Source organism: Nipponia nippon, unplaced genomic scaffold (assembly GCF_047370975.1).
Source record: "Nipponia nippon isolate SJK-2023a ecotype South Korea unplaced genomic scaffold, ASM4737097v1 scaffold_1, whole genome shotgun sequence".
Lineage (NCBI taxonomy): Eukaryota > Metazoa > Chordata > Aves > Pelecaniformes > Threskiornithidae > Nipponia > Nipponia nippon.
The window spans coordinates 25,878,151-25,901,631 of NW_028262290.1; the positions used below are offsets into that span (position 1 = coordinate 25,878,151).

The window sequence follows — 23,481 nt, forward strand, 5'->3', positions numbered from 1 at the left end:
AGATAAAGCAAGTAAGTACTTATTTCTTCAATACAGCACCTTCTGCAACGCAGAAGCTGACTGCAGGGCCTTGGCAAGAGAGACACCGCAGGCGCTGCTGCTGCTTTTGTTCCATTGGATTTGAAAAGCTTATCAAAAAAAGAGAGGGTTAAGACTACCACAAGCCAAAAAAAGTACATAAAATATACAGAGACTGACCTTATTTAATCACTATTTTAAGGTCTTAAGAGTGCAGAAGGTCCAGGAAGAGTACTAAGTTACTCTCCGGTTTGATACCGTGAGAAGTCTCACCCCCAGCGGCAGTTCGATGGGGCCCAGAGCCGAGACCAGCAGCGCTGAGGCTGGGCTGCTCAGCACCCTGCCGCACCTCGGGGCCCTCAAGCCTCTTCCAGGGGCTCAGCTGCCGCGGGTCCAACAGAAGCCAACTCTGCAACAGGCTTGGTCATCCTTGTTTTAAGCAGTTACTCGACTGCATAAGTTTTTTTGCTAAATCCATAACTACCTTTATTTCCACTTTAGTCTTAAATCTCCTCCTGTATGCGTATACTCCCAGTTTATGACTCCCTCCTGACAGAGAATGAACTTGCTGCTAAAATACTTGTCAAGATAAAAAACAGCCACCCTATTGTCTGTCACCCTTGAAGGCCCACAGTTAAAGAAAATTAAACACATAGGCTTGAAGCTACACCGTATATTTGTAAATAAAATAATTTGACAGAACAAGATTACAAAGTATGAAACGAGCCCTTTCAGGAATTTCTAAGTACAAGAGAAGTCGATGTTAAGTCCATTTTGTAAAATTTTAAACAAATACCACTGAGGGATAGGAGTATTACCATGAAACATTTTTTTTTTTCTTAATGCTTTCTCAAAAAGCTTGGACCATATACATCAATTTCAGATTAAAAAAAAATATCACACACACACATTGGTTTGGTTACAGCTTCAGGGATCAGTGCAGCGCAGTGCAAGTTTCATTCACAGATAAAAAGATACTTGAAGTAGATACAAGAACATTCTGCAAAATATAGGATGTGATCTAACTCTCGGCAAGCCTTTTCCCACCCCCTAAAAAGTGCTGAAAAGTAAGCACAACGTATAGAAACATGGGGAAAAGCACACAAGGAGATAAGAGTCTTTAACAAGACAAGTTAATATTTGACAGCTTAAGAAAGATGAAACAATTGCATCAGGAAGAAAATTGTTAGCCATTAGAAGGTATGTACAAGGGATGTTTGTACTTTGATTCTGTAGAAAACTGACGCTGACAAATCTCCATTCCTGAAATATAAATATTCACTAAGAGAGGTACAAAAAGTAAGCTCTAGTAACTGAAAGGGTCTTCTCAGAATAGCCCGTTTTCCCCTGCTGCAGGTCATCATGCCCTCATCTTTCAAGAAGTATATGTCACTACTTATTTCAGCTAGTCTTTGAGTATATACAATTGTTTATTGCTTATCTGCCAATTTTACAGAATCTTCCTGGTCCCTAGTCTCCATCAGAAAGCGTTTTCCCCTTTTTATGTTTATTTCAAAGCAGATCAAATACTCTTCAGTGCTTTAAAAACGAACTTATTTTTAGAAATTGCCCAAGCTAAAAATGTTAACACATTTTTCACCTGAAGCAATGTATTGCAGACTATTAATGCAGAGTGCCTCCCTAAAGATGCTAAGTGCATCTCTAGCTACCAGAAATCTCACGGAGGGCTACGGCTTTGAAGTGCTCTGGTAATTTTTATAAAAAAATATTGTGACTGACATCTACAGCATACAGAATGGGAGACTAGTGCAATATGCAGCATTGATTGTTTATTCAATAAATATTTAATCCAATTATTGCCAACCAAGGCAAACAGTGCAGAAATTGTTGCTTAAAGAGATACAAAAGTTCAACATTTTTTTTCTATGAAGTCAGTTGCTACTATACTCATACAACTATTTCAAAGAGGTTTTTCTGCTTCAAAATTGACGCTACCACTATAAAAATATAGAAACATAGCATTTGGGAGTTTAACATGTCTTTGCAAGTCTAACTTTTACATTTATATAGGAACCTAACATTTCTGTATTCAAGAACTTATTAAAAGTAAAAATGAATACTATGGTAGAGACATTTTCTGCACTGATGATTTCATTATAGTTCTTAAATACATCTTTCTTGGTCCTGGGTATACATTTAGAATGAAATAACTTGCATCTCACATTTATCCTGAGGTCAGCTGTGTAAAAAGGAAAGCCAGTTTTATAAGGATACTTGCAGGCTTTTCGTTCAAAATGAGAGATTTTTAAACAAGCCAATAAAACTCCTGGGGGGAAAAAAATTTAGTGTCATTTTTGGGAATTATTTCCAAAAATATATAGGCTATCGCATCCAAATGCAATCTATATCACCCAACTAAAATTTCAGTGTGTGTTTGCCAAATTTGAAACTTGGAAACCGTTCTGAAAAGAAAACATATAAATCCCCATGAAGAGTCACCCTAAGCTTCTCATCTCAAGATCCCGACCCGCAATGCAACTCCTGCAAGGAGAACCCTGCTGAAGCCTGTGGGAATCTGCAGAGTCTTCAGGTCTGCCTGCACGGGTGAGGACGTGGGATGTGGGTCTCCGTCACCCACCGCAGGGAACAGTTATGACCTTGTCAAAGCTCCACTTTGAACACAGCAGTTATTTTCGATAGCACCAACAATCTCTCAGATACCAGCATCAGGCAAATACAGACAACACAGAATAGGTTTGTTTCTTCTTGAATCAGCACAATTGGTACAAGGCACTGCTTGGCATAGGAAGTCATAAATAAGAGCAAAACAAGACAATTTCCAAGTTTTGTGACATTTAAGTTTGTAAGTTATGTCACATTTCAACTTATTATATACCGTGGTTAAAAAAAACAAGACGGTCTAAGGGATTAACCAAAACATCACTGTTCCATGCATGCTTACAGTTTTCCTCCCCATATCTGAAAAAACCCACATAACATATCAATATGAAACATTAGGAAGTATGGGTTGTTAAATTAAGAAAGTACATTTTATTCTCCAATCTTCCACAAAAGTCTAACCTAGACACAACTCAAGTATAAGAAGTTGGAAAATATTCTGACAACATTTGCAACAGTCTATCCCTGCAGAGGAGTGGAAAACCTATTGTCTAGAGAATTCATAGATTGAGGCACATCGCAGTTGAAGATATTCAGGCATATTTTATGGCTAGAACAGGATTTTTCTGAGGAACCTCACTATAGACTTCCCCAAAAGCAGCTCCATATGGTTTGAAACACAAATTGCAACACATGGAAAAAATGTTTGGTCCTTAATCACTGCTGTCTTCATCGTCATCATCATCAGATACATCATTTAAAGATGATTTAGGTGACTGGCTGTAGGAGTCTGATCTAGTGGACTGACAAGCAGTCATCTCCCCAGTAGAAAGAAGATCATAGCAGAAGTCGCAAATTCGCACAGGCTTGGAAGACTGGCTTGGGAGGAGAAACCTCTTTTCAGAGCAAGGCCCGCACACAACAAAGCCACACTTGCGACAGTGGTGACGACGGTTGACGGGCGTAAATTTTGCTTTCTGACAGCGCATGCACACAGTGGCTTCCGAGTCTGGTACCCAGACAGCTGCATGTTCATTGCTAGGGGTCTTGCCGCTTTTGGAAAGCAAATCAGAAACACACTTATTTATGTGGTTCATCCACTCAGACTTCTCCGTAGCGGTGGCAGCATAAACTGCAAAAGACTTTGTTGGTGTCTTGATAAGCCACCCATTCCGTAAGTCTCCCTCATCCTGGATGGAATCAATAGTGACATTTTCCAGAGGGATTATGTGCTGTTTGTTGTATTTCTTCTTCTGGATGACAATGTTACCATAAACAAGAATGTCATTGAACAGGAAGAACTGCCTCGCTTTGGGCTTCTTCCTACACAGCTTTGTTAGTACTCCCTCTCCGATCAGAACACGACCAGGAATAGTCAGAGGTTGACCAGCTGCTCCAAAGCAGTTTTCCACTATACTTATTCTTCTAGTATTTGCCTCACTGTTTGCCAAGCGATCCACCATCTTTCACAAGTCTCCTAAAAGTAGAAAAAAAGTTTGTTGTTAGAACAGGACTGATTCAACAGCAGCCTTCCCCAAGGAAGGTACCAACCCCGCATTTCTTAAAATATCTAACAGAACCCACTGGCTCAGAGGCACCGACTTGGGCTAGATTTAAATAAGTATTAACACCTAAGAATTTTTAGCAACCAATTAGTCTTTTTTTTTTGAAAGCAAAAATGTTCCATCCAGCTGACAGCTATCTTTATCACACAGACAGCACCTACAGCACTGCTCTTGAGAGCCTTTGGCAACTAGAGGCTTCCCCTCTAGTGAACTTACTGCATCCTGGTTTAATGCTTATATTTCTCTGTACATCCTCCTGCACCTACTCTCTGGATGGCAAAAGAAAGTATCATCCATCATTCCAAATTCTAATACTAACAGAAACATCAACTTAACTGAGCAGCCTGGAGACCCATGTTAGTGTTAACACAACAAACAAAAATGATGTAATTGATGTTCACATAGTAAACCAACATACCCAAGCTCAGCATTGCTCTTTTTTCAGTCTGTAAACCTTAAATCATGGGCCAAAACTATGAATCTACCTACTAGAAACATTTTGTATACGCCACAGCTTGCACCCCACACCACCTGCTTTCATGGCAAACTCTTGAGGCAGGAGCAGTCATGGCTAGTGGCCCACCGCACACTTGCCGCTGCCTTCTTTTTGCAGGGGCCTCACAGTCCTTCTCTCCTTGCCTACTCGAACCACATCTGCATCCATCATGATCAGGTGACGTACACAGGCAGACCAACACAGAGGACAAGTCACACAGCTCACAACTGCTCCTGAGAAAGACTAAGTGACCCGCACCAGACGAAAGTTTAGGCAAGAAGGCTTTGTATTTCAGGAAGCTGATAAACTACAGAGTACATACATTCCAATTAGAGATTAAAACCACCCCTTGCCCTTCCCCAAGTAGCAAATAAGATTTTCTCTCGTAAGGGTAAGATACCCAAGGCATCCAACGGGGAACTGAAAAGGAGAAGTTACTATAGTGATTCAAACCTCGGCAAACCACTCTTTAGCCTATCTTTTACCCTAGAGCTTCCTGGGCAGAAGCCAGGCAAAGGAAACTCCTGCCAGTCCAATCCAGATCTGCTCCCCCCAAGCTCCTCCTGAGTACAGCCACGAACCTGAACCGTGTGCTTGATGCAGCAGCGAGGCAGCTGGCAGAGGCGAGTACTACAGACAGACCTGTCTCTTGGCACGCAGAAGGCAGCTCTCCTATGCCGTCCTTTCCAGCTACCGCAGGGCTGATGCTCATAACGCCCTTTGGTAGAAACCACTGCTTTGAACAAGCCCTGAAGGAGAGCAGAGTAGCAAAAACTCCAGTGCCTGTTACCTGCGCTTCCCAACATGATCCCAGTTCAGGAAGTCCTCTACGTTCACCTACCTTTTCTTTTAGATCTACATTGCCTGCCATCAATACGGCATCAGCCTATAACCGAGACGAAATTGGTCTGAAACAAGGCTCAGATTTGATGCTGCCTAGACTCTCTCGCTCTGCCATAACCTGATTCAGTCAATCTTCTTCCTATAAATCAAAGCTCAGATACTTCCTTACAAAATAGGGATGAAACTTAATAGAAAATTGGTGGCAGAGAAATCTCTCATCAGGCCTCATCTAAATAAGTATGTTACCTGTGATTACACAAATCCGCATGCCTAATGTTAAGTGTGATTAAAAAATAACTTAAGTTACTGCTTTGAGAGTTTAATCAGTTCCACACTAAAACAGTTTGACAAGTGGGCTTACTCAGATACAACTAAAATGACCTTTTTTTAAGCTCTGCACATGACATCATCTTGTATCAAAGTCTGACACTAAAGACAGAAGAATCTATTAAAGATATCACTCAGCACTTCTTTTGAATCTTCTTTATGGGCCTTACAGCATTAGTTACAACATGCGAGTACTGTGTTAACCATTTTTATGGCTAGTGGAGTTACAAAGCCACCAAATGTGAAATTATTTTGATCTGCAGAAGGTCAACACAAAACACATACTGACTAATAAAAAGGGTTCAAGAAATTTAATTATGCTGCATCAAGGCACACAAGCAAGTACAGCTATGCTATTTCTACCAGGTATCAGTCAAATCTTAAAAAAAAAAAAAAAAGGCTGACCTCTTCCATTACCCTGTCCAGTGGCTCCCCATTTGATCAGTTAAGAAGTATTTTCTTAACAGTAAGCTTAAGTTGTCTTTGCTACAAAACAAACACTTTTTTTGTTCTTCAATCAGAATAACCATCACTACCTTCTTTATTAAGCTTTCTGAGGACTGAAGTGCTTGTAACTTGTCTCTAGACAGAAGACCGGGAGTCCAAGTGCAAGGAAAAGAAAAAAAACAACCACAACAAAAAACCCCTGTTATTTCTATCTCCTTCACCAGCCCTACTTTTCTGAATCATTACTCTTGTCAAGGTTGTCAAAGCTTTGTCCATCATTCCCTTTAAGAGATGCCCACAAGTGGGCACTGTACTAAATCCCTAAACCCTTCTGCAACACCAAACTTAGCATGAATTGGTATTGCCACAGAAGGAAATAAAGCAGAACCATATCTGCTATCTGCCCCCTTCCCTGCTCCCTCGTGCCATTACAAAAGCTACACAGTGAATCAGATCAGAGGGCTGATCAAGTTGAGAACAAACCAGAGTTTTAGGGCTCGGGTTGGCAGCATAGCTGCAGTGGAGGGAGACAACGGAGGGATGGGAAGGCAGGTGCTTAGACAGTGCCCTGCATAGAAAGTACATTGGCTTAAACTGATCAGTAAACAGAACTATTACAGAGTTTTTTTTCTCCCAGAGAACGGCAGAAGACTTAAATCACATCAGTATGATTGACTTTTTGTAATGCTATGGCTATACAGGCACATCCAAAATACACCTCTCAACAGACACCTTATTTCTTTCAAGCATTCCAAGCACCAATACTAACTTATACACGTTTTATTCAGCATTAAGATCTAGCTTTTTTTTTTTTTTTTTTTAAAATAGACACCTTCCAACTACCTACTACCACATGGCAAAGAGGCACAACACTGGCACTTGGGAGTGAGTTTTTTGGGTAAGTGATCAGCTTCACTTCTACTACAGCCTTATCTAATGCAGAGGTGCCACTCCACAGGAATGCTGTTGGCTTGTCCCAACTATTATCTCTCTGTCTACCAAGGAAAAAGTACTAAGGAGGGAACACAAAAGATAAACCAGGAACTTTTTGATGCATATTCGCTGTAGTCTTAGGCTCAAAAATCAAATTCAGGTGCCTGACTGCCAAAGCCCAGGATTTGGAATGAGGGTTAATTGCTACTAAGTGCCAAATAACCATTCCCACCTAACAACATACCAGCAATAAACAGCCTTTGCAAGTGCCAAAGCTGAACCAACAGCCACTTCAGACTTAGAAAGCAAGGAGTCAGTCACAGGGTCAAAGTTATTTAGTAATCCCATGTTCCCTGTGAAGCGAGGAAGGAAATCAGTCAGCAGAGTGCAAAGGGGACAGAGCAGAAGAATACACTTTTCTGCACGTACAAATCAATACACATTACTTCTAAACTTACACTTTGATACGAATTATCTGCAAATTACAGCAAGTTAAATGCTTTTGCTAGTACACAAGGGAGGACTCCCCCCCCCCCCCCCACGAACCCCACAATCATACTCATGAGTTTCAGCGAAGCAAGCTCTTGGTGTGAAGCTACAGCGACCTGTAGGAAGCACTCCCTGCTCCACAACTCCAACTCGGCGCACTCTGCACTCCCTGCCAATAAACAGCAAACTCGGTTCAAGGTCACCATGAAAGCTTTCAAAATACAAATCACTGGGAGAAGAAAACAGGCAGAGAAAAGGCTACAGGTTTTAATTAACTGTTCTCTAGGATGACCTAAGAGAAAGCAGCCCTAACCAGGATCGTTTAATAATCGTCATGGCTTGAAACCAAGACACATGACTCCAGAACTTGTGCTGAAGACTGTACTTTCAGCTTGTTGTGAAAATAATCACTTACTGGACTTAAAGCAAGAATCTGGGGCAAGTTAAGATAATCACATCTCCTCTAGATTGAAACTTTTATCTATAACATTCAACAAAGTTCTCACCTACCAGCCTCAATTACGGTAGTAAAAGCTGTGGCTGCTGATGGATTATTCCACCTTTCCAGGGCACGAATTGTATTTTCTCACACTAATAAATTGGACTTTTTAAAATAAGCACTCCGACATCTTTCTCATAAGTTTTTAGAGAAATAAAAGTTAAAAATCCATCCGAAATGCTATGCACGCTAATGCTCATTCACCTTTACTAGCCTTTTCTGAGGAAGGAAGGAAGTTCAGAAATGGGTAATGAGAAACTACCTGGAAAGTATCATGATTACAAATAATAATGAAACATGGAAAAAACAGACCAGGAATACAAAAGAGAAGCCATCCCTAAGTCACAAGAGCTAAAGTTAGGAGAAGAGATGCACCTCCTCTTCTCATGAGCACACGGACCAAGGAGATGTTAAATTAAAACATTGTCTGGACACACAAAGGAACTTTTAACCCCAAGATGTCACAGTCCAAAAGCTATGCAAAGTTATCCATCACTAGTCTTTCAAAATTATAAACAATCTTTTCTTAAAGCATATTCAGATATATTGTAAAAGATAACAGATCACACCCTGGAACTGGGTGGCAATATCCTCCTCTCTGCCAGCTAAAACTTTCTTCTGAAGTTTCTACTGTTGGCCACCATAGAAGCAGATACTGGATTACTGTCCTCAAGATGCAGGATCTCGAGACCTGATCGAACAAAGCAATTCCTGAGTGATGGCAAATTGCTGAAAACATGCCCAAATCTTCCCCAAGGCAAGAGAGGAATAAACCAGAACCATGAGCTTTGAAATGACAGGCTAGACAGCTCCACTTAAGGGGAGAGTGGGAGCATCTCATACATAGTCTCAGTTTCTGGATGCTATGAAATCAAAGACCTCAAAGGTATTGTTCAGACTTTTATCACGGTTGACTCCAGTTTCACACTTTTTGCATACAAACTCCCAAAGGTCCCCAGGCCCTTATGCAAGGCGGACTCCATTTATCTATAAGGACCATCAGTCCATCACATCAGATTCACTTTCCGAGTCCAGACTGCAGTATAGTACTAGCTGCTAGTCAAAACATCACAAAAATAAACACATCACCTTGTAGGAAAAAAATAGCTACATAGACCTGTACCATGAGGAGGGCTGAGCAGCCTTTGTGAATAAATAAATCTCAGCTCTCAAAATGGTGCAATACCTTCAGTTTGTCCTCCTTCTCACACACGTGCTCTCATTAAGCCCATTTCACGATGAAGATGCTGGGCAAAGGCTTTAATCTCCATAGCGTAATATACTACTTAAAAGTGACAAAATGTTTCAGGACACAGAAAGCCCCAACTCCTCTACCCTAGGCAGAGCTGTCTTTTACACTAAGTTATTTCTACTTTTACTGACAAGAAGCTTCCAAAGAAATAATCATTCTGTTACCAAGATATCAAGATCTTCTTCCTCCCCTATTTCACTCCAGTTTTACATTGGTATCCTGTTGGTGAGAATAGTCATCTTCAAAGCAAGCAAACATAGATGTTACTGAAACCTTTGAAGAACTAACAAGTTACTGACTTACCTAAAACACAACCCATGTTGAGGAAGTCACATATTTACTACAGTTATTAACATTCCAGACTTCTGCAGCAGGAAAATAATTCTGTTAGGGTTGCTGTGCACTGACAAGTCACTTCCCACGTAATTGTTTCTTTCTGCCACTGTATCCTGGTGACCAAACCAACAATCTCCCAGGACTCAATGCTTCCACAGGTCTTATTTAAAATAGGAGAATGTTTATTTTACATGCTAGTTCTGCTCTTGATTGAGGCCAGACTGAACTGCACAGAATAACAGCTGTAGTTGAAGACAGACATAAGGAGTCGACTAAAAAGAAAGCAACCCTGACTGACATAGCTACACCTAATTCAACACTGCCAGAAAAGTCTTCTGCTACTACATTAGCACCGTAGCAGCTGGCATGATCACCACAGAGCAGAACTATAGATAACAAAGGTGCTGGAGTGGAGAAATGAGATTAAAAAAAAGCTATTATGGCATAGTGATGCAGACTGCATACAGCTCAGCACAAAAACATTTCCTCACCCCAGCTCAGTGCGTACTACCATCACGACCAGCACTGCCTTTGGACTGCAGGACAGGCACAAGAGGTATGCAGGAGAGGGACATAGCCTGAGTTCCCAAGTTTCTTCAGCAATACAGCAGAACCAGCAGTGCTCCATTACTTTCTGGCCTGGGCAAGAACAAGTCTTGTCCAGTACACAGCCCCTGCTAACAAACATTAATTAATAAGCATCTAATTTTAGCATTATTTTTCTTCAACACTCCTTCAAGGAAGGAAAATGCTACTGGCCTTGCCATAATTGCCAGTTCATCTATCATCATCTTTACAATTTGCAATTAAGCTGTTAACAATCACATTAAACACATTGCATTAATACAAACCAGGCAGTCTAGATTTCTCAGAACCATGGTATCAGGATGCAGGCAGCTCATCCATTACTACGTACATTCATAGTTAAGGTGACAGCTTTAAAGAAAAAAAAAAAAGTGTATTTAAGCTGTTGGAAGGAGTGCAAGAGCTCAAAACTAACCACACAGAGGCCCATCCAGTCCTAAAGCAGCAGCAGATCCTGGATGTTTCCAAGCCAGATTCAGTAACACAAGTCCAATTAAAAAAATGTCACTAACCACAGTATCTGATCACACCATTAGGATGGATGAAATGAGATCTAGATATTGTTGCAGTGAAGCAAATGTCGAGAATAGAAAAGAGAAGACTCAGAAATAGAAGAATACAAAAGGAACAGAACAAAGAAAGAAAAGGTAGAAATAGCAGATGTAAATGAAAGCACATTATACCTTGCCACTCAATAAACTTCTAAATAATTATCCAGTTGTCATACAGAAACCCTGTTCTCACACCTGCATTTGCACATAGGGACAGTATCAGCAACTATGTTTCACCACGTACATTCAAACTAACCCATCTTCCTTCTTGCCTAAGTTAACCTTAGATATGTTACTCTTATATATGTGTCATAATAAAAGTTTCTGTTCAGAGTCACTTAATAAAAGGCAAAAGTTAAAGGTTTTATCATGTCTGACTCTACAACTCGAAGGCTCTGAATAAAATAGATTTCAGACAGAACTGAATCTTGTTTTATTATACTTAATCACACAAGTTAAATACACATGAAAGGTACAGAAGATCAATAAAACTTTTACAAGACAGAAACAAATAAATTTTAAACCTAAGACAGACAAGGACTATCTGCAGACCAGATATCTAATGTGCATTAAATGAGTGGTTTATAAGATGACTCATCTTTTGGATCTACAGAGGAAAAATATCATACTTTCCTTAAAAAAAAGAGTTCATCAGGCAGAATCAGTCATTTAGTACATAGTAATGTGTTTTTTGGTTTGTTTTTGTTTTGTTTTTTTTTTTAATAATAGGTTTCAAATAATTGTTCTACATTACATTGTCGCATCAGGCTCATTCAGCTTTCCCCTTGCACTTCTTTGCCTATACAAGGAAGGCACGCTAATTTGACTTACAGTTGAATAAACACAAACAACTAAGTTACCCAGAACCCTCATACATACCTTTGATTTAAAGCTCCGAAATGGTAATATCACTACTTTTTGTGCACAAACTTTCAGCTATGAAGGCATCTCAGTACTGTAATACAGTACTCTAATCTCTATTAATAACGTATTGCTCTTCAGAACACCACTTGACTTTTTGCACCACTGCCAAGTAAAACAGTGTAAATTTCTGAAGTGCCACCTGTTTAAGGACACTTATCAATGTCTAATGCTTTGCAAATAGTTTTAGTGTGGAAAATTGCTGAACTAAACACATGCACAGCAGTTATTCTAAGTTTCTGATATAGGTGAGAAGAGAAATCAGCATAAATTTTAAGTCTTACTTTGGCCTCACTAGCTCCACCTCCTACACAGCCTCCTTCAATACGTACGGAAAAGGATGACACCATTGCTTGTCCCGAATGTTTCACTGTGTCATCTTTGTTGGCAAAATTACGCTTTTATGCACTTAGATCTGATCAGCGGTAATCAGAATCCAAGCGTTCATGCACAAGTCAGCACTACCTGCCAAGGACAATAAAGGCAGTAACAAGAGCTGGATTAAATATGATACAGAAATACCAGCAAGAGGTATTTAATTAAACTTTATTTCTATCATTCAGTATGTAGAATAAAATATTGAGGAAAATGAAGTTTTAAATATCCCTGAACCAATTTATGAATTCATTAATATTTTGTTCTATATTTTACAGTTAAATACATCTATAACAATTAACTGCAGGGTTTTTAATATTAATTATATATTTCCATTATTTGCCAGTTGCTTTTTATAAAACAGTAAAAAGGACCAATTTGACCATAAAGTGACATTAAAAGAAATTTCACCCCAAAAAAATATCACGTTGAGAGGAGATACGAGTATGACAAATGCTTTCTGAAGGTCTTTATCACTGCTAAAAGCTGACATGACAGTAACAACTACATGCCTATACTGTGCTGGAGCTGGAGCTAGCTGTCCTGGATGCTATTTAAAACATAAGACAACAACTGTCACTTAAAGAGAAATACAGCCTTCTCACAAGCAGTTCTCTAATAATTCTCTTCATAAAAGTATTCCCGTAACTGTTATATTTAACAAACTGTCTTCCTATTGCTACTGTAATCAGCTGGTAAGGATGCAGAGGATAACCTCATGATATCTGAAAGATATGAATATCAAGAATGACAAAAAGCTACATCACGATACTGCAAAGAAATAAGAAGGACCAAGAGATTAAAGAGACTGTATCAAGGTAGAGATGACAGCAGGAAAGGAGGCAATAAGAACCCTCTAAACTTCTTCAACATAAGTCTTTATCCAAAATCACTTTTGACTAATCTGGTTAATGGCTGCAGCATTCAGAGAGGTACCGGTAGCAGGACAGAAACTTTGTCTTGATTTACAGGCAAAAAAAAGCATTACCTTTTCCTTAAGGCAATGTATGCTGTTGCCTCTCTGCACCATTTTTCACACCCTTACTAATTATTGGCATTTAATAAAGTCAAAAAAGCAGCAAGATAGAACACCAGAAGAGGACGGCGGCAATATCAAGGCTGCTTTGGATTACTCTAAGGAAGCAAAGATGCTTGTGACATTTTCATCCAAACACTACAGAGAAAACATAGTGCAAGCATCAATCAATACTACACTGGCTGGGAAGTGGAATAGACGATACTGCGGACCTCTTCCAAGTCTCACTTCTATGATTCTTAGTGTAATGTTTCTAGAAGAATGCGATTTTTTATTTTTATTTCCCTACTGTGAAGACATGGTTTCCTGCATTGCGCAAGCCTGTGGAGCAATGGCTGCAGCATGGGGAAACACAGATGAGCTAACTCACTCCCTTACTGGTATATCCAGTACAAACCAGCAGTCTTAACCCTTCATTTGTCTCAACCTGCTGGCTAATGTTCTGGCATCAGCCACAGACTCGAGAAACCATGCTGGAAATATGTTAACAGCAACCATGCTACTCCATATACTTTGCAACCTGGGAATACTCTGCCTTGCCAATATTTTAGAAATCTTTAGATTATTTCTCAGTCCAGCATTTAGTCGTGTCCAAATACATCATGAAAGCAGATCCATGCATTTGTCTAGTCAGATGTCATCATAAACCTGTAATTACCATAACAACCCAGACAGATCTGTTCGGTTTTTGTTTTTAAACTGCTCCAAATGACTGTCAAATGTCTAGGCCCACTAAAACTCTTCTTGAAAGTACAACACAGAAATCCCTGTTTTAACTGCCTAACATCTTACAGTTTAGTAATTCTTTCAACACATTCGTTGATTTTAGTATACTCTAATTTCCAGCTTCCAAGGAAGGACTGCTGTTTCCCTTCCACTGACCAATTGTGTGAGAATTGCTTATAGAATGTAAATTATTCTAAATGAAGAACAACAACAAAAAAACCACTTTATTACCAAACCTGCATGGCAAGTGCATTATTCTTCAAATTTGCAATAGCCATTATCCAACTGAGCCAGGAATGCCTAGAAATGCCAATTCCATTTTCGGGATGGAGATCATTTCTAGGGAGATCTTTCAAGATGTTCCTTATATTCCCCAACCCACTCAGAAGCTAGTTTGGGTACAGGAAGCTATTTTTAGCAAAAGACTATCAGTTTTGCCAAGCAGCATATGTATCAGCACAGCAAGAGCAGAGCAATGCTGTTTTACTATCCAAGCTACTCTGCCGAACAGTTCGCACGCTGCCTGAGCTGCTGTATGCAGGCAAAACCATCCAAGTTCTGCACATTAGCTTCTCATGAGGTTTGGTATTTAACACAATAAACCTCAGCTGGAAAGAGAGCACCAATTCAACCAGCTTGTAAACAGAAAGACTAGCTCCCAGGTCCTGAATGAGTTGTAATGCTAAATAATCATAGAGGAGACCTGAGGAAAATAGAGGCAAGCGGAAGGGGGCTGCCCCACCAGATGAGTTTGGCCAGTCGGCAGCCCGCCCCACGCGAAGGGCGAGAGGAGCCGCCTTGGCCATAACACCACGTGTGGTAACGCCAGCACCCTTGCTCCAAGCAAGAAACTTGTGGCACCCATTAAAGAAACACACAAATCCAGAACTGCTGAGTCCCAAAGCTGTTCCCACTACCTTCTCCCACTTGGCAGTAACAGAAAATATGAGAGGTGGAAACCCAAAGAGCGTTGAAGCGTTCATACTACAGGAAAGTACATGACCAGGAAAGCCTCAGTCTATTCCTACAACACCTGGAAGTGGCTGTATTTTCCCCCTCACCCCCAACTTCACTGAAAAAAGTCCCTGAATGCCTCTTAGGGCAGAAGAGACCTCACTGCAGAAGCCCAGGAGCAACATTCTTGTAAGAGATCCAGCTTTTTAATTAGATCAACTGCTTATTACCACTGTCAGGCTCCTATTTATATTAAACCATGGTAGCTGATACTGCTTTTGTCTCCTGGCATGACACAGAGCTGCTGCTGGAAAGAAATACACAGTTCTCCATCCCCCACCTGGTAGTCAAGGGTTGGAGCAACAAAGGGAGCAACTTCCTAAATTCAGTTCATTTCCACGTCCTTACCCATCTACCGATGGGCTGAGCACTCCCCCAAGCACCGATACGGGCTTACACAGCTCTGAACAGCACCTGTGAAACAGTACTGCCAGCCAAACCACTGCCATTTAGATGGGAAAATTCTTCAAGGTCTTTCAAGATGCAAAGGAGGAGGTAGCCAGCACATGAGTGTGGAAAACGGGTAATGGCTACAATTAAAGGAACTTTAAAAAAAAGCAAGAAAACCCCACAGCACACAGCCACACAACCCTAAAAGCTCAAGTTCTGCAGAAGTGAACAGGCAGGCCTGACTCACCATGAACAGTGTTTCCAATTTGACAACAAAGTCATCTGTCAAAGCACAGAAAGCAAGATCTGGGCAACTATGGGCGTATCAAATACTTGCAGCTGTCAGCATTCTGAATTGGGCCTAAAAACAGCACCCCCCCATGGATATACATACACGTGTGTATACACACACATCCATGGATATACACCCCCCATATATATAGTTTATAAATATAAAGGGGTTATATATATAACAAATATGCCCTTTTTAATTAACCAACAAACAATTAACTGAAAAAGCACAATATTCAGATCAAATCTTTGCCAACATGGGAAAAATACCCTAGTATTTCAACTTTCCATTTGCACGTATTTAGGAGCCCTAGCAGTGGTTAGCTTAGCCTCTGGTGCTAGCAAACTGCATCTGTCATCTTAACCAAATACTGGGAACATACACCAGAATAGGGTTTCAAAACCAGCTTCCGCAGATCTTGAGCCCAAAAAAGTTCGAGTTCCTTCCAAAGTTCTGCACAGCTGCGAGTAGCTAAAAGACATCAGAAGAACAGCAGACAACAGACCAACACCTTAGAAATGTGCCAGAAGAGTTAAGGGCAGAGGACAGGAGCCTGGGATCCCGCTCCAGCTCGAGAAGCTCCAGCAGACACAAACCCCGCATGCTGGGCCAGTGCTTAAAGGATCACTCAAGCAGGCTGCGATACCAAACACTGGAATACGTTTTTCTGTTTACAATTAAATGTTTCCCTACTCCAACTGTTTAGCTGTTTGAAGAGTCTCTCCCAGCAAATGTTATTTTCCAGTTTGGCAGCCGTGACTTACCCCTCCCTTCCAGGCTGCCTGGACAGGCGCCGGGTGTGCCCTTCCCATCTGATACGCTGCCTGGGAAGGAACGGCTTAATTGACAACAGCCCCCTTCAGCAGCACCGAATAGCTTGACATATAAAAATACTACCACGCTTAACATTAAACGCACATTGGGTGAGGGACGTGAAAAATCAGTCGAAAGGATCCAACCAGTTCCAGAGCAAGCTAGATCCTGCCTGAAGTTTTGCTAACCCTGCACAAGGAAGACAATCCACAGCATCAACATACCTTTAAATCTTGAAATAGACAGACGTATTTAAATTCTTTTGCAGAGGGGACACGGTATCATTAGCACAGAAAAAAACAGATCCAGATACAGCTGTTCTACAAGAAGTATTGCCAAATCCATCTTGCAAGCAGTTCTCCAAAACCAGACTGGTTGTATGATTTGCTGTTGTTATGGATTATTGTATTTAGAGCACACACGGAGGCAACTTGCTAATGGCTAGTTAGACCGTCTCTCAGTCAATGTGAAAAAAGAGGATTTGGTCTTCAGTGACTGAAATGAATAGTATTTGCCAGCATGCTTCTTGCAACCTACAAGTAGAGAACACTTACAGAAGGATTTCTGATGTGTATCTCTTATACACAAGTATACACTAAAAATAGTACCTCCCAGATTTCACAGCACCTGCATGTTTTAGTACTTGAGAGCTACCAGAACGTCTACATGTTCAAATGAGCCTCATCGAGTTACCAGAATTTTATTTTCCCTTTCTTCATGAATGCACACCTATGATACACCTGACTGTTCAGTGGCTTGTGTGTTTTTACTATGCACAGGTACTTAAAACAGCCGGTGTAAAAAAAAAAAAAAAAAAAAAGGTGGTTTCTGTTTTAAGTTTTCTTTAGTTTACTTTTATTTCCATTATGAGAGAAGCTACTGAATTTTACTAACAGTCCAAGAAGGAACAGACTACAGGTAATTGATTATAGCATGACCAAGCTATAGAGAGAGTTACCAAGTAGTCAAAGCTAGGCAAGAGCCATTAACATCCTAGAAACTACTACAACACAAAAGGACTTTTGCTTTTAGTCAGCCATGTTTTAAAACAGAGCAAAGTGTTCCCATGCAGTCTCACAATTTACAAGCACAGCAGCATAACCACATCATCATTATTTCATTTTTTATTATATCAATATTTTCACATGCACGTGTCCTTTAAATTCAGATATTGTGTTATAGGAAAAGAAGCTGCACGATAAGGAGGTTTCTTTTACCAGCTCAGCAATTCCAAGCATTTCCACAAAACTAAACAAGACACAAGCCAAGTGACAACACTCCAACTCCTTCTCTGAGCAGGTGCAATCACCTCAACTTTCTGCTGCTCTTGACCTAAATAAGTTAGGAAGTCTCCACTTCAGGGGGCAACCCTAGTACTATATTACACCATAGAAATACTTTTGGGAGGCCAGGCAGCTGGCCACTACCTAACAGGGTCAAATGAAGCACTGCTGCAGCACATTTTCAATATTATAGTAGGAAACCCAGAATATTCAGACCTACTTAGTTCCTTAAAATTCTTTACTCCTTACAAAAAAAAAAAAAAGCCAAACAATTTCTACCACTAGCTCACCAGCAAGAACAGATTGAGGGCAAGTATGGCTGGCTGCAGGGAATCTTCTTCCTACCATTTAAGCCTCCTGAAAGAAGTTCCTCAAATTGGTACCAAAAAATGGCTCAAGCCCCAGTAACCATGCGCATAGCAGGGCTGTCATCAGGCTGCAAACCACCAGCCCAGCAGAAACCAGGGGCTCGCAGGCAGCCGAAACACAGCTTGGGGCTTGGAATCAAACCACATGTTGTGATTTTCGGGAAGCTTGACAACGCTGAAGTGCTGCAATCATGGACCTGCCACTGTTGCCCCCCAGCAATATTTAAAATTTATTTATCTAGCAATACTTAAAATACATAAGCCAAGCATTGCATTGTTCGTTCTTGAGCAAGGGACATAAGCCCCTTTATACCGAATGCTGCTACCTAGTGACATATGCATGGACGGTGAAGGACTAGAAAACTGACATCTGACAGCTATCGACAAAAGCCAAAAGGAAAGCTTCAACAATGGCACCGAAAATAGAATGTGTCGGTTTTCAATGTAACCAGCTTTTCGGCCATAACCTGTGTGTTAAAAGGGCAGTTCAATTGCCTCCATGCTGCTAACCTAGATCAGAATCGGGAGGGGGGGACAGGACACGACAGACACGGGGGGGCTGTCACACACAGCTTTCAGAACAGAAGTACATTTAAAATCAACCTCAGAAGTTTTACATTACCAAGTATTGACAACTAAGTCAGGAGAAATTTAAAGCAGAAGGAGAAGGGGGGGGGGGGGGGGGAAAAGTCATTTCCTGAAAGAACCCCGTAATACAGCAGCTTACTGTAGGTGGCCTTCCTGGGAAATGCACTCACCGGCCTTTTCCCCTTTTACTGCTTGTCAAATGTGTTTGACGCATTTTCAAGTTATATGGAAAGTACTTGGAGTACACACATTAGAGCACTCAGCACAGCCCAGTCCTCCGAGTGCAATAAACAGCGTCCAGAATACCGCAGGGGCTCGTGGTCCACGTGATTCTCATCCAGCAGGCCATTTTCCTTTGCTCTTAGGCCCGTACTGCTGCAGCAAAGATGACACGATCTAGAGGAAACTTTGGAAACTGCACAAAGGCTTGCACTGAAGTTAACCTGCACAGCTCACTGTTCCGAGAAAGACGCTACCTGACAACCTGAACAGCAGCGTGTACAGTACACTCTTTAATATTAATTTGCATTAACAAATTATGTGTACACGTTAGAAATGCAAATGTCAAAGAACATGCTGTAACTTTTCCTTTTGCAGAAGGCATACTAAGTACTTAAAAGCAAAACGGTTACCTGTGGATGATACATTTGAGGTACAAGAGGCATCTAGTGAAAGCTAAAGCTGCTGATAGAAAGATAAGATACATCACTATCTAACACCCCCCCTGTATCTGTTTGAATCAGTACAACTTCTCAAGAGATTGCATCTCACAGTAACTAACTGCTTGCATTTCATCTTACTGCATTCAGGAATGGGGCGGGGGGATGCAGAGAGAACACTCCTGTACCTGCAATCCTTAACTTTCAACTGTTTTCTCTTCTTTTACACTTATACAAAATGCCCAAATCCTGCTATATTGCATTCACAATATGCTTAACACTGTTTTTTTGGAAAACATAACAATGCAAAGAAAAAAAAAAAAAACAGGAAAAAGAAAGCCACTCCCTTAAAATAATTTTTAAAACCCTTAAGTTATTTATCATCACCAGTAGGTTAAGAAAAAAAAAAAAAAAAAAAAAGAGCATCATTACATCCAAGGCAGTAGCACTCTTACCTATTTACATCACTTAGAAAACCAAAGTAAAGGTATGAGTGTATTTTTGACTATGTAGTACTAAAGTGTCAGGCTGAAAAACATGGAAGTACTCTTCAGTTCAATAACACTTATGCACAATAATATTTGTTTTTGTAAAAGGAGAATCTTTGTCTACAACTCTCAGTCAAGCCACTTCTCATATGAGCAGACTCATTTATTTCAACAGGACTACTCATGTGGCTCAGAATTTGCAGGACTCTACTTGCTAACACAGCTGTCATCACATCTTATAGCTTATGACAACGTTAAAATAATCTTTAGTATGGTAAACATGTTTTACCACACCTATCTATAGAGTAGCTTTTCACCCCCCACAACTGTAAAAACAAGTCCTCTGCTAAATCATTAAAGCAAAAGTTCTTCTACAACAGCCAACTCCACATTTGCTGCACAGGGAGAAAGTTTTAAATATGCAGTTCTATTTCAAAAGCCTATTTTTGCACCTTATTTATTCTCTTTTGGAACGATCCCAATTACCACACTTCCATCAAATTACTCAATTAATCCTTGAAAGTAGTAAAATACACATATGCAAGCATCATCGATCATTTAAAAAAAAAATCACAAAAATTAAATGGAAAAGTAAGCTCAACTATTAACAAAGCTTGGAATAAGTCACAAGCATACCTTTAGAACTTGAAGCAGTACAGAACAAGGTTTAGTTTCTTAATACAAAAGAAGTTAACTAAATTCTTACCTACCAGCATCTAAGAAACCTATCCATCGTTAACACTGGGGTTTCCTTATTTGACATTGCCCGCTAATAAATGGCCTTTAACAACAAAAACTTGCATGCCGTTTGTTTGTTTGACCACCACTTCTACCATTTTACCTAACAGACACTTTTTCAGAAAATTACATCTGCAAGTATTAAAAACCTCAACTCTCCCTCATCTACATGCCATGCTTTGACCCTAAGCTTTCACTTTAACACCTCTAACCCTCTTTGGTGAAGACAAATCACTAAAAATGCTGCAAGCGTAACAAAGCCAGTGTTTGTACCCCGCCTGCAGACAGCAGCCTGGCTGTCACTTACCTTGCCCTCACTTGGCTCTTGGCAAGGTAAATGAGACCTGCCAAGCTCCGTCATACCATGCCTCACCTGAAACTGCAGTTCCATCTCTCTCTGCTGCACTGACTCAGGAGAGATGAAACCTTCCCGCATCCACTAACCACAACGGTGAAACCTAAAAGTCACGATGCTGTTTGAATATAAACGACCGCTTTACCGATAATAATTTTTGTAAAATAATGGGCTTCAGGATGTTACAGGTAGATCTTCTGCTCATCCAGGGACATATGTAATACTGGAGTTAAGTCTCAGCCCATAATTTAAGGGAAACAAAATGCAGCTCTTGCTAAATAACTGTTTCATCACTGCATCTAATGAAAACTTGCTTCTAGGTGAAAAGACACTACTCCATTTCTTTTTAGATACGACAGAGGAAACTGATCTAGCTTCCCCAGCTCCAAATTTCTACTGACCGGTTTTCATTTAACATATACGGGACTTCCTCTGTGTGGGTTTCTATGCAGGGCAAAACGCATAGACGCTCCAAAAGGCACGTGGCCAATTTGCATTCAGAAGCAAGAATCTGGGATTCGGGTTCACAACGCTTCACTTTCACTGCCGTTTTCAACGTAAGCAGCACAGCCCTAGTACAACTGGGAAGATGTTATTTAACAAACTGAGCTGATATACGTGACATTTAACTACATAAGGATTCTTATTTGCACTTGATTAGTCAACAGTATTTAGATTATACAATTTAACAACAAAAACGTTGCCTTCTGAGCTAAAGAACCGATTCCTTTCCACATGTCGATGAGTGCATACAAAGCAAATCATCTGTAGCATCTCAGCACTGATTACATTGCCATCTTTAAGTACTTGCCATTTTTAAATACTTCCCTTCTTTCAGATAGCCATCCTTAAAACAATGCAATATCCTTAGAACTTGAAATCTGAGTATTTCAGTTCTCTTTATTTCGGGAGAGAAAGAGGAATTGCAATCTCAGTTCTGAAACCGATTCCAGTCTTGTGGGTTTGATTTTAGACCCACTTTGCCTACTGTATTAACCTCGTCTGAACCCCTGGTGCGTTAGGCACGTGACAGCCTCGGACGTAGTGTTTATCAAAGACGCATCAACCCCTACAGTAACTCCTCAGCACACTGGACAGCCTGAGTTAGGACTCAGGATGCTTCTGGGACCACTCTCACCAACGCAACCAAAATATAGGCAAAGGAATCCTCTTAATCTCTGGTTAAGGATGCAACAGGTCATTTTGGTTATCAGCAGCTATCGCACTGACGCTTCACGTCAAAACTTGAGCTACGGCCGCTTCTCTCAGCGGCGACAAAGCCGGTGCCAACGCGCTGCTCAGCAGGCTCGCTCATCGCTTTCTTGCTGCGACGCGCAGTTTTGCCATTTATAAACGCCGGTGCCTGTGCACACAGTATTTCAAATGAGGCAAGAGGAAAAACATGTGGCTGTCTTTTCCTGAACCGCTTTCAGGCAACAGCTTACGTGCCACATGTATCTTAAGCAGACCAGTCACGCTCCTCTCCAAAATATGCGAGTCTCACAGAAAAAAATAGCACCTTATGCTCACAGCCGCAACACTCGCTGTTCCGCCGCTTTTTTTTTTTTCCCTTTTTACCACAGCATCAAGACTTTTCAGGCGACTCGCTGCGAGAACGACGGGGAGTTTCAAAGGGCGAGCAAGCCGCTGCCCCGCGGCGGAGCGCGGCCGCCCCGCGGGGCCCGCCGGGGAAGGAAGCGCCCTCCGCCCCGGCCCGGCCCGGCGCCCCACGTCGAGCGGCGGCCGCCGCCGCCCGGGCCCCGGCGCCGGTGACGGGGCGGGAGTTTCGGGCACTTATGTAAGGCGGCGGGGCCGGGGCCGCTGTTGTTCCTCCCCGCTCCCGAAGACGAGCTCGCTTCCGAGGCCCCGCAACTCCCTCGGCGCCCTGGGACGAGCCAGCGCCCGCCGCCGCCGCCGCCCCTTTCCTCCCCGCGTCCCTCCCGCCCCGCCGCCACCCTCCCGGCGGGAAGCGGCACTGCCCCCGCGGGCGGCCGGGAGCGCCCCAGCCCCGCGGCGGGACAGCCCCGCACGGCGGAGCTCCTTCCCCGCCAGGCAGCCCCCGGCTCCCAACATGGCCGCGGAAAAGCGGCCGGAGCCCCGGCGGGAAGGGCTCCGTGAGGAAAGTTTCCCTCTCCCTCCCCGCCCGGCCGCGGCGGCCGGACCCCCTGCCCCCAGGAGGCGGCCGGGCCCGCGCTGTCTCACCCGGCGCGCTCCGCTCCGGCTGCCGCCCCAGCGCCCGGCCGCCGCCAGCCCCGCCGCCCTCGCCCCGCAGCGCCGCGGTCATACACCCCGCCGCCGGGGGACGGGCTCCGGGACACCGCCCGCGCGGGGCGGGGCCGCCGCCATCTTGGGAGGAGCCAGGCGGCGGGAAGGGCTGCGGCGGCCCCAAGGAGCCGCCCTGCGCGGGGAGAGCAGGGCAGGGCAGGGCAGGGCAGGGCAGGGCAGGGCTCGGCGGTGCTCGACCCACGAGTGGCACCTCGTGGAGGAGAGACTCTCTGGACACGGGGGCGTTAC

The 23,481-nt window shown here is 42.2% G+C and overlaps 1 protein-coding gene across 3 annotated transcripts; it reads right to left on the minus strand.

The window, feature by feature from the left end:
- Window positions 1–676: 676 nt before the first annotated feature.
- PLEKHF2 (pleckstrin homology and FYVE domain containing 2) lies at window positions 677–23,303 on the minus strand. Of its 3 annotated transcripts, none has more exons than XM_087749359.1 (2): window positions 23,170–23,303; window positions 677–4,075 (listed from the first exon to the last, which is right to left on the minus strand). In XM_087749359.1, the coding sequence occupies exon 2, from the start codon at window positions 4,059–4,061 to the stop codon at window positions 3,312–3,314; it is 750 nt and encodes a 249-aa protein (XP_087605485.1). In that variant the 5' UTR covers window positions 4,062–4,075; window positions 23,170–23,303; the 3' UTR covers window positions 677–3,311. The 3 variants fall into 3 exon arrangements, with proteins under 3 accessions (XP_087605485.1, XP_087605505.1, XP_087605494.1); XM_087749379.1 differs by lacking the exon at window positions 23,170–23,303 and adding an exon at window positions 22,487–22,505; XM_087749368.1 differs by lacking the exon at window positions 23,170–23,303 and adding an exon at window positions 7,769–7,786.
- Between the last annotated feature and the right edge of the window lie 178 nt (window positions 23,304–23,481).

Coding starts and splice junctions, on each gene's coding strand:
- PLEKHF2 (XM_087749359.1), bottom strand. CDS start 4,061: ATGGTGGATCGCTTGGCAAACAGTGAGGCAAATACTAGAAGAATAAGT.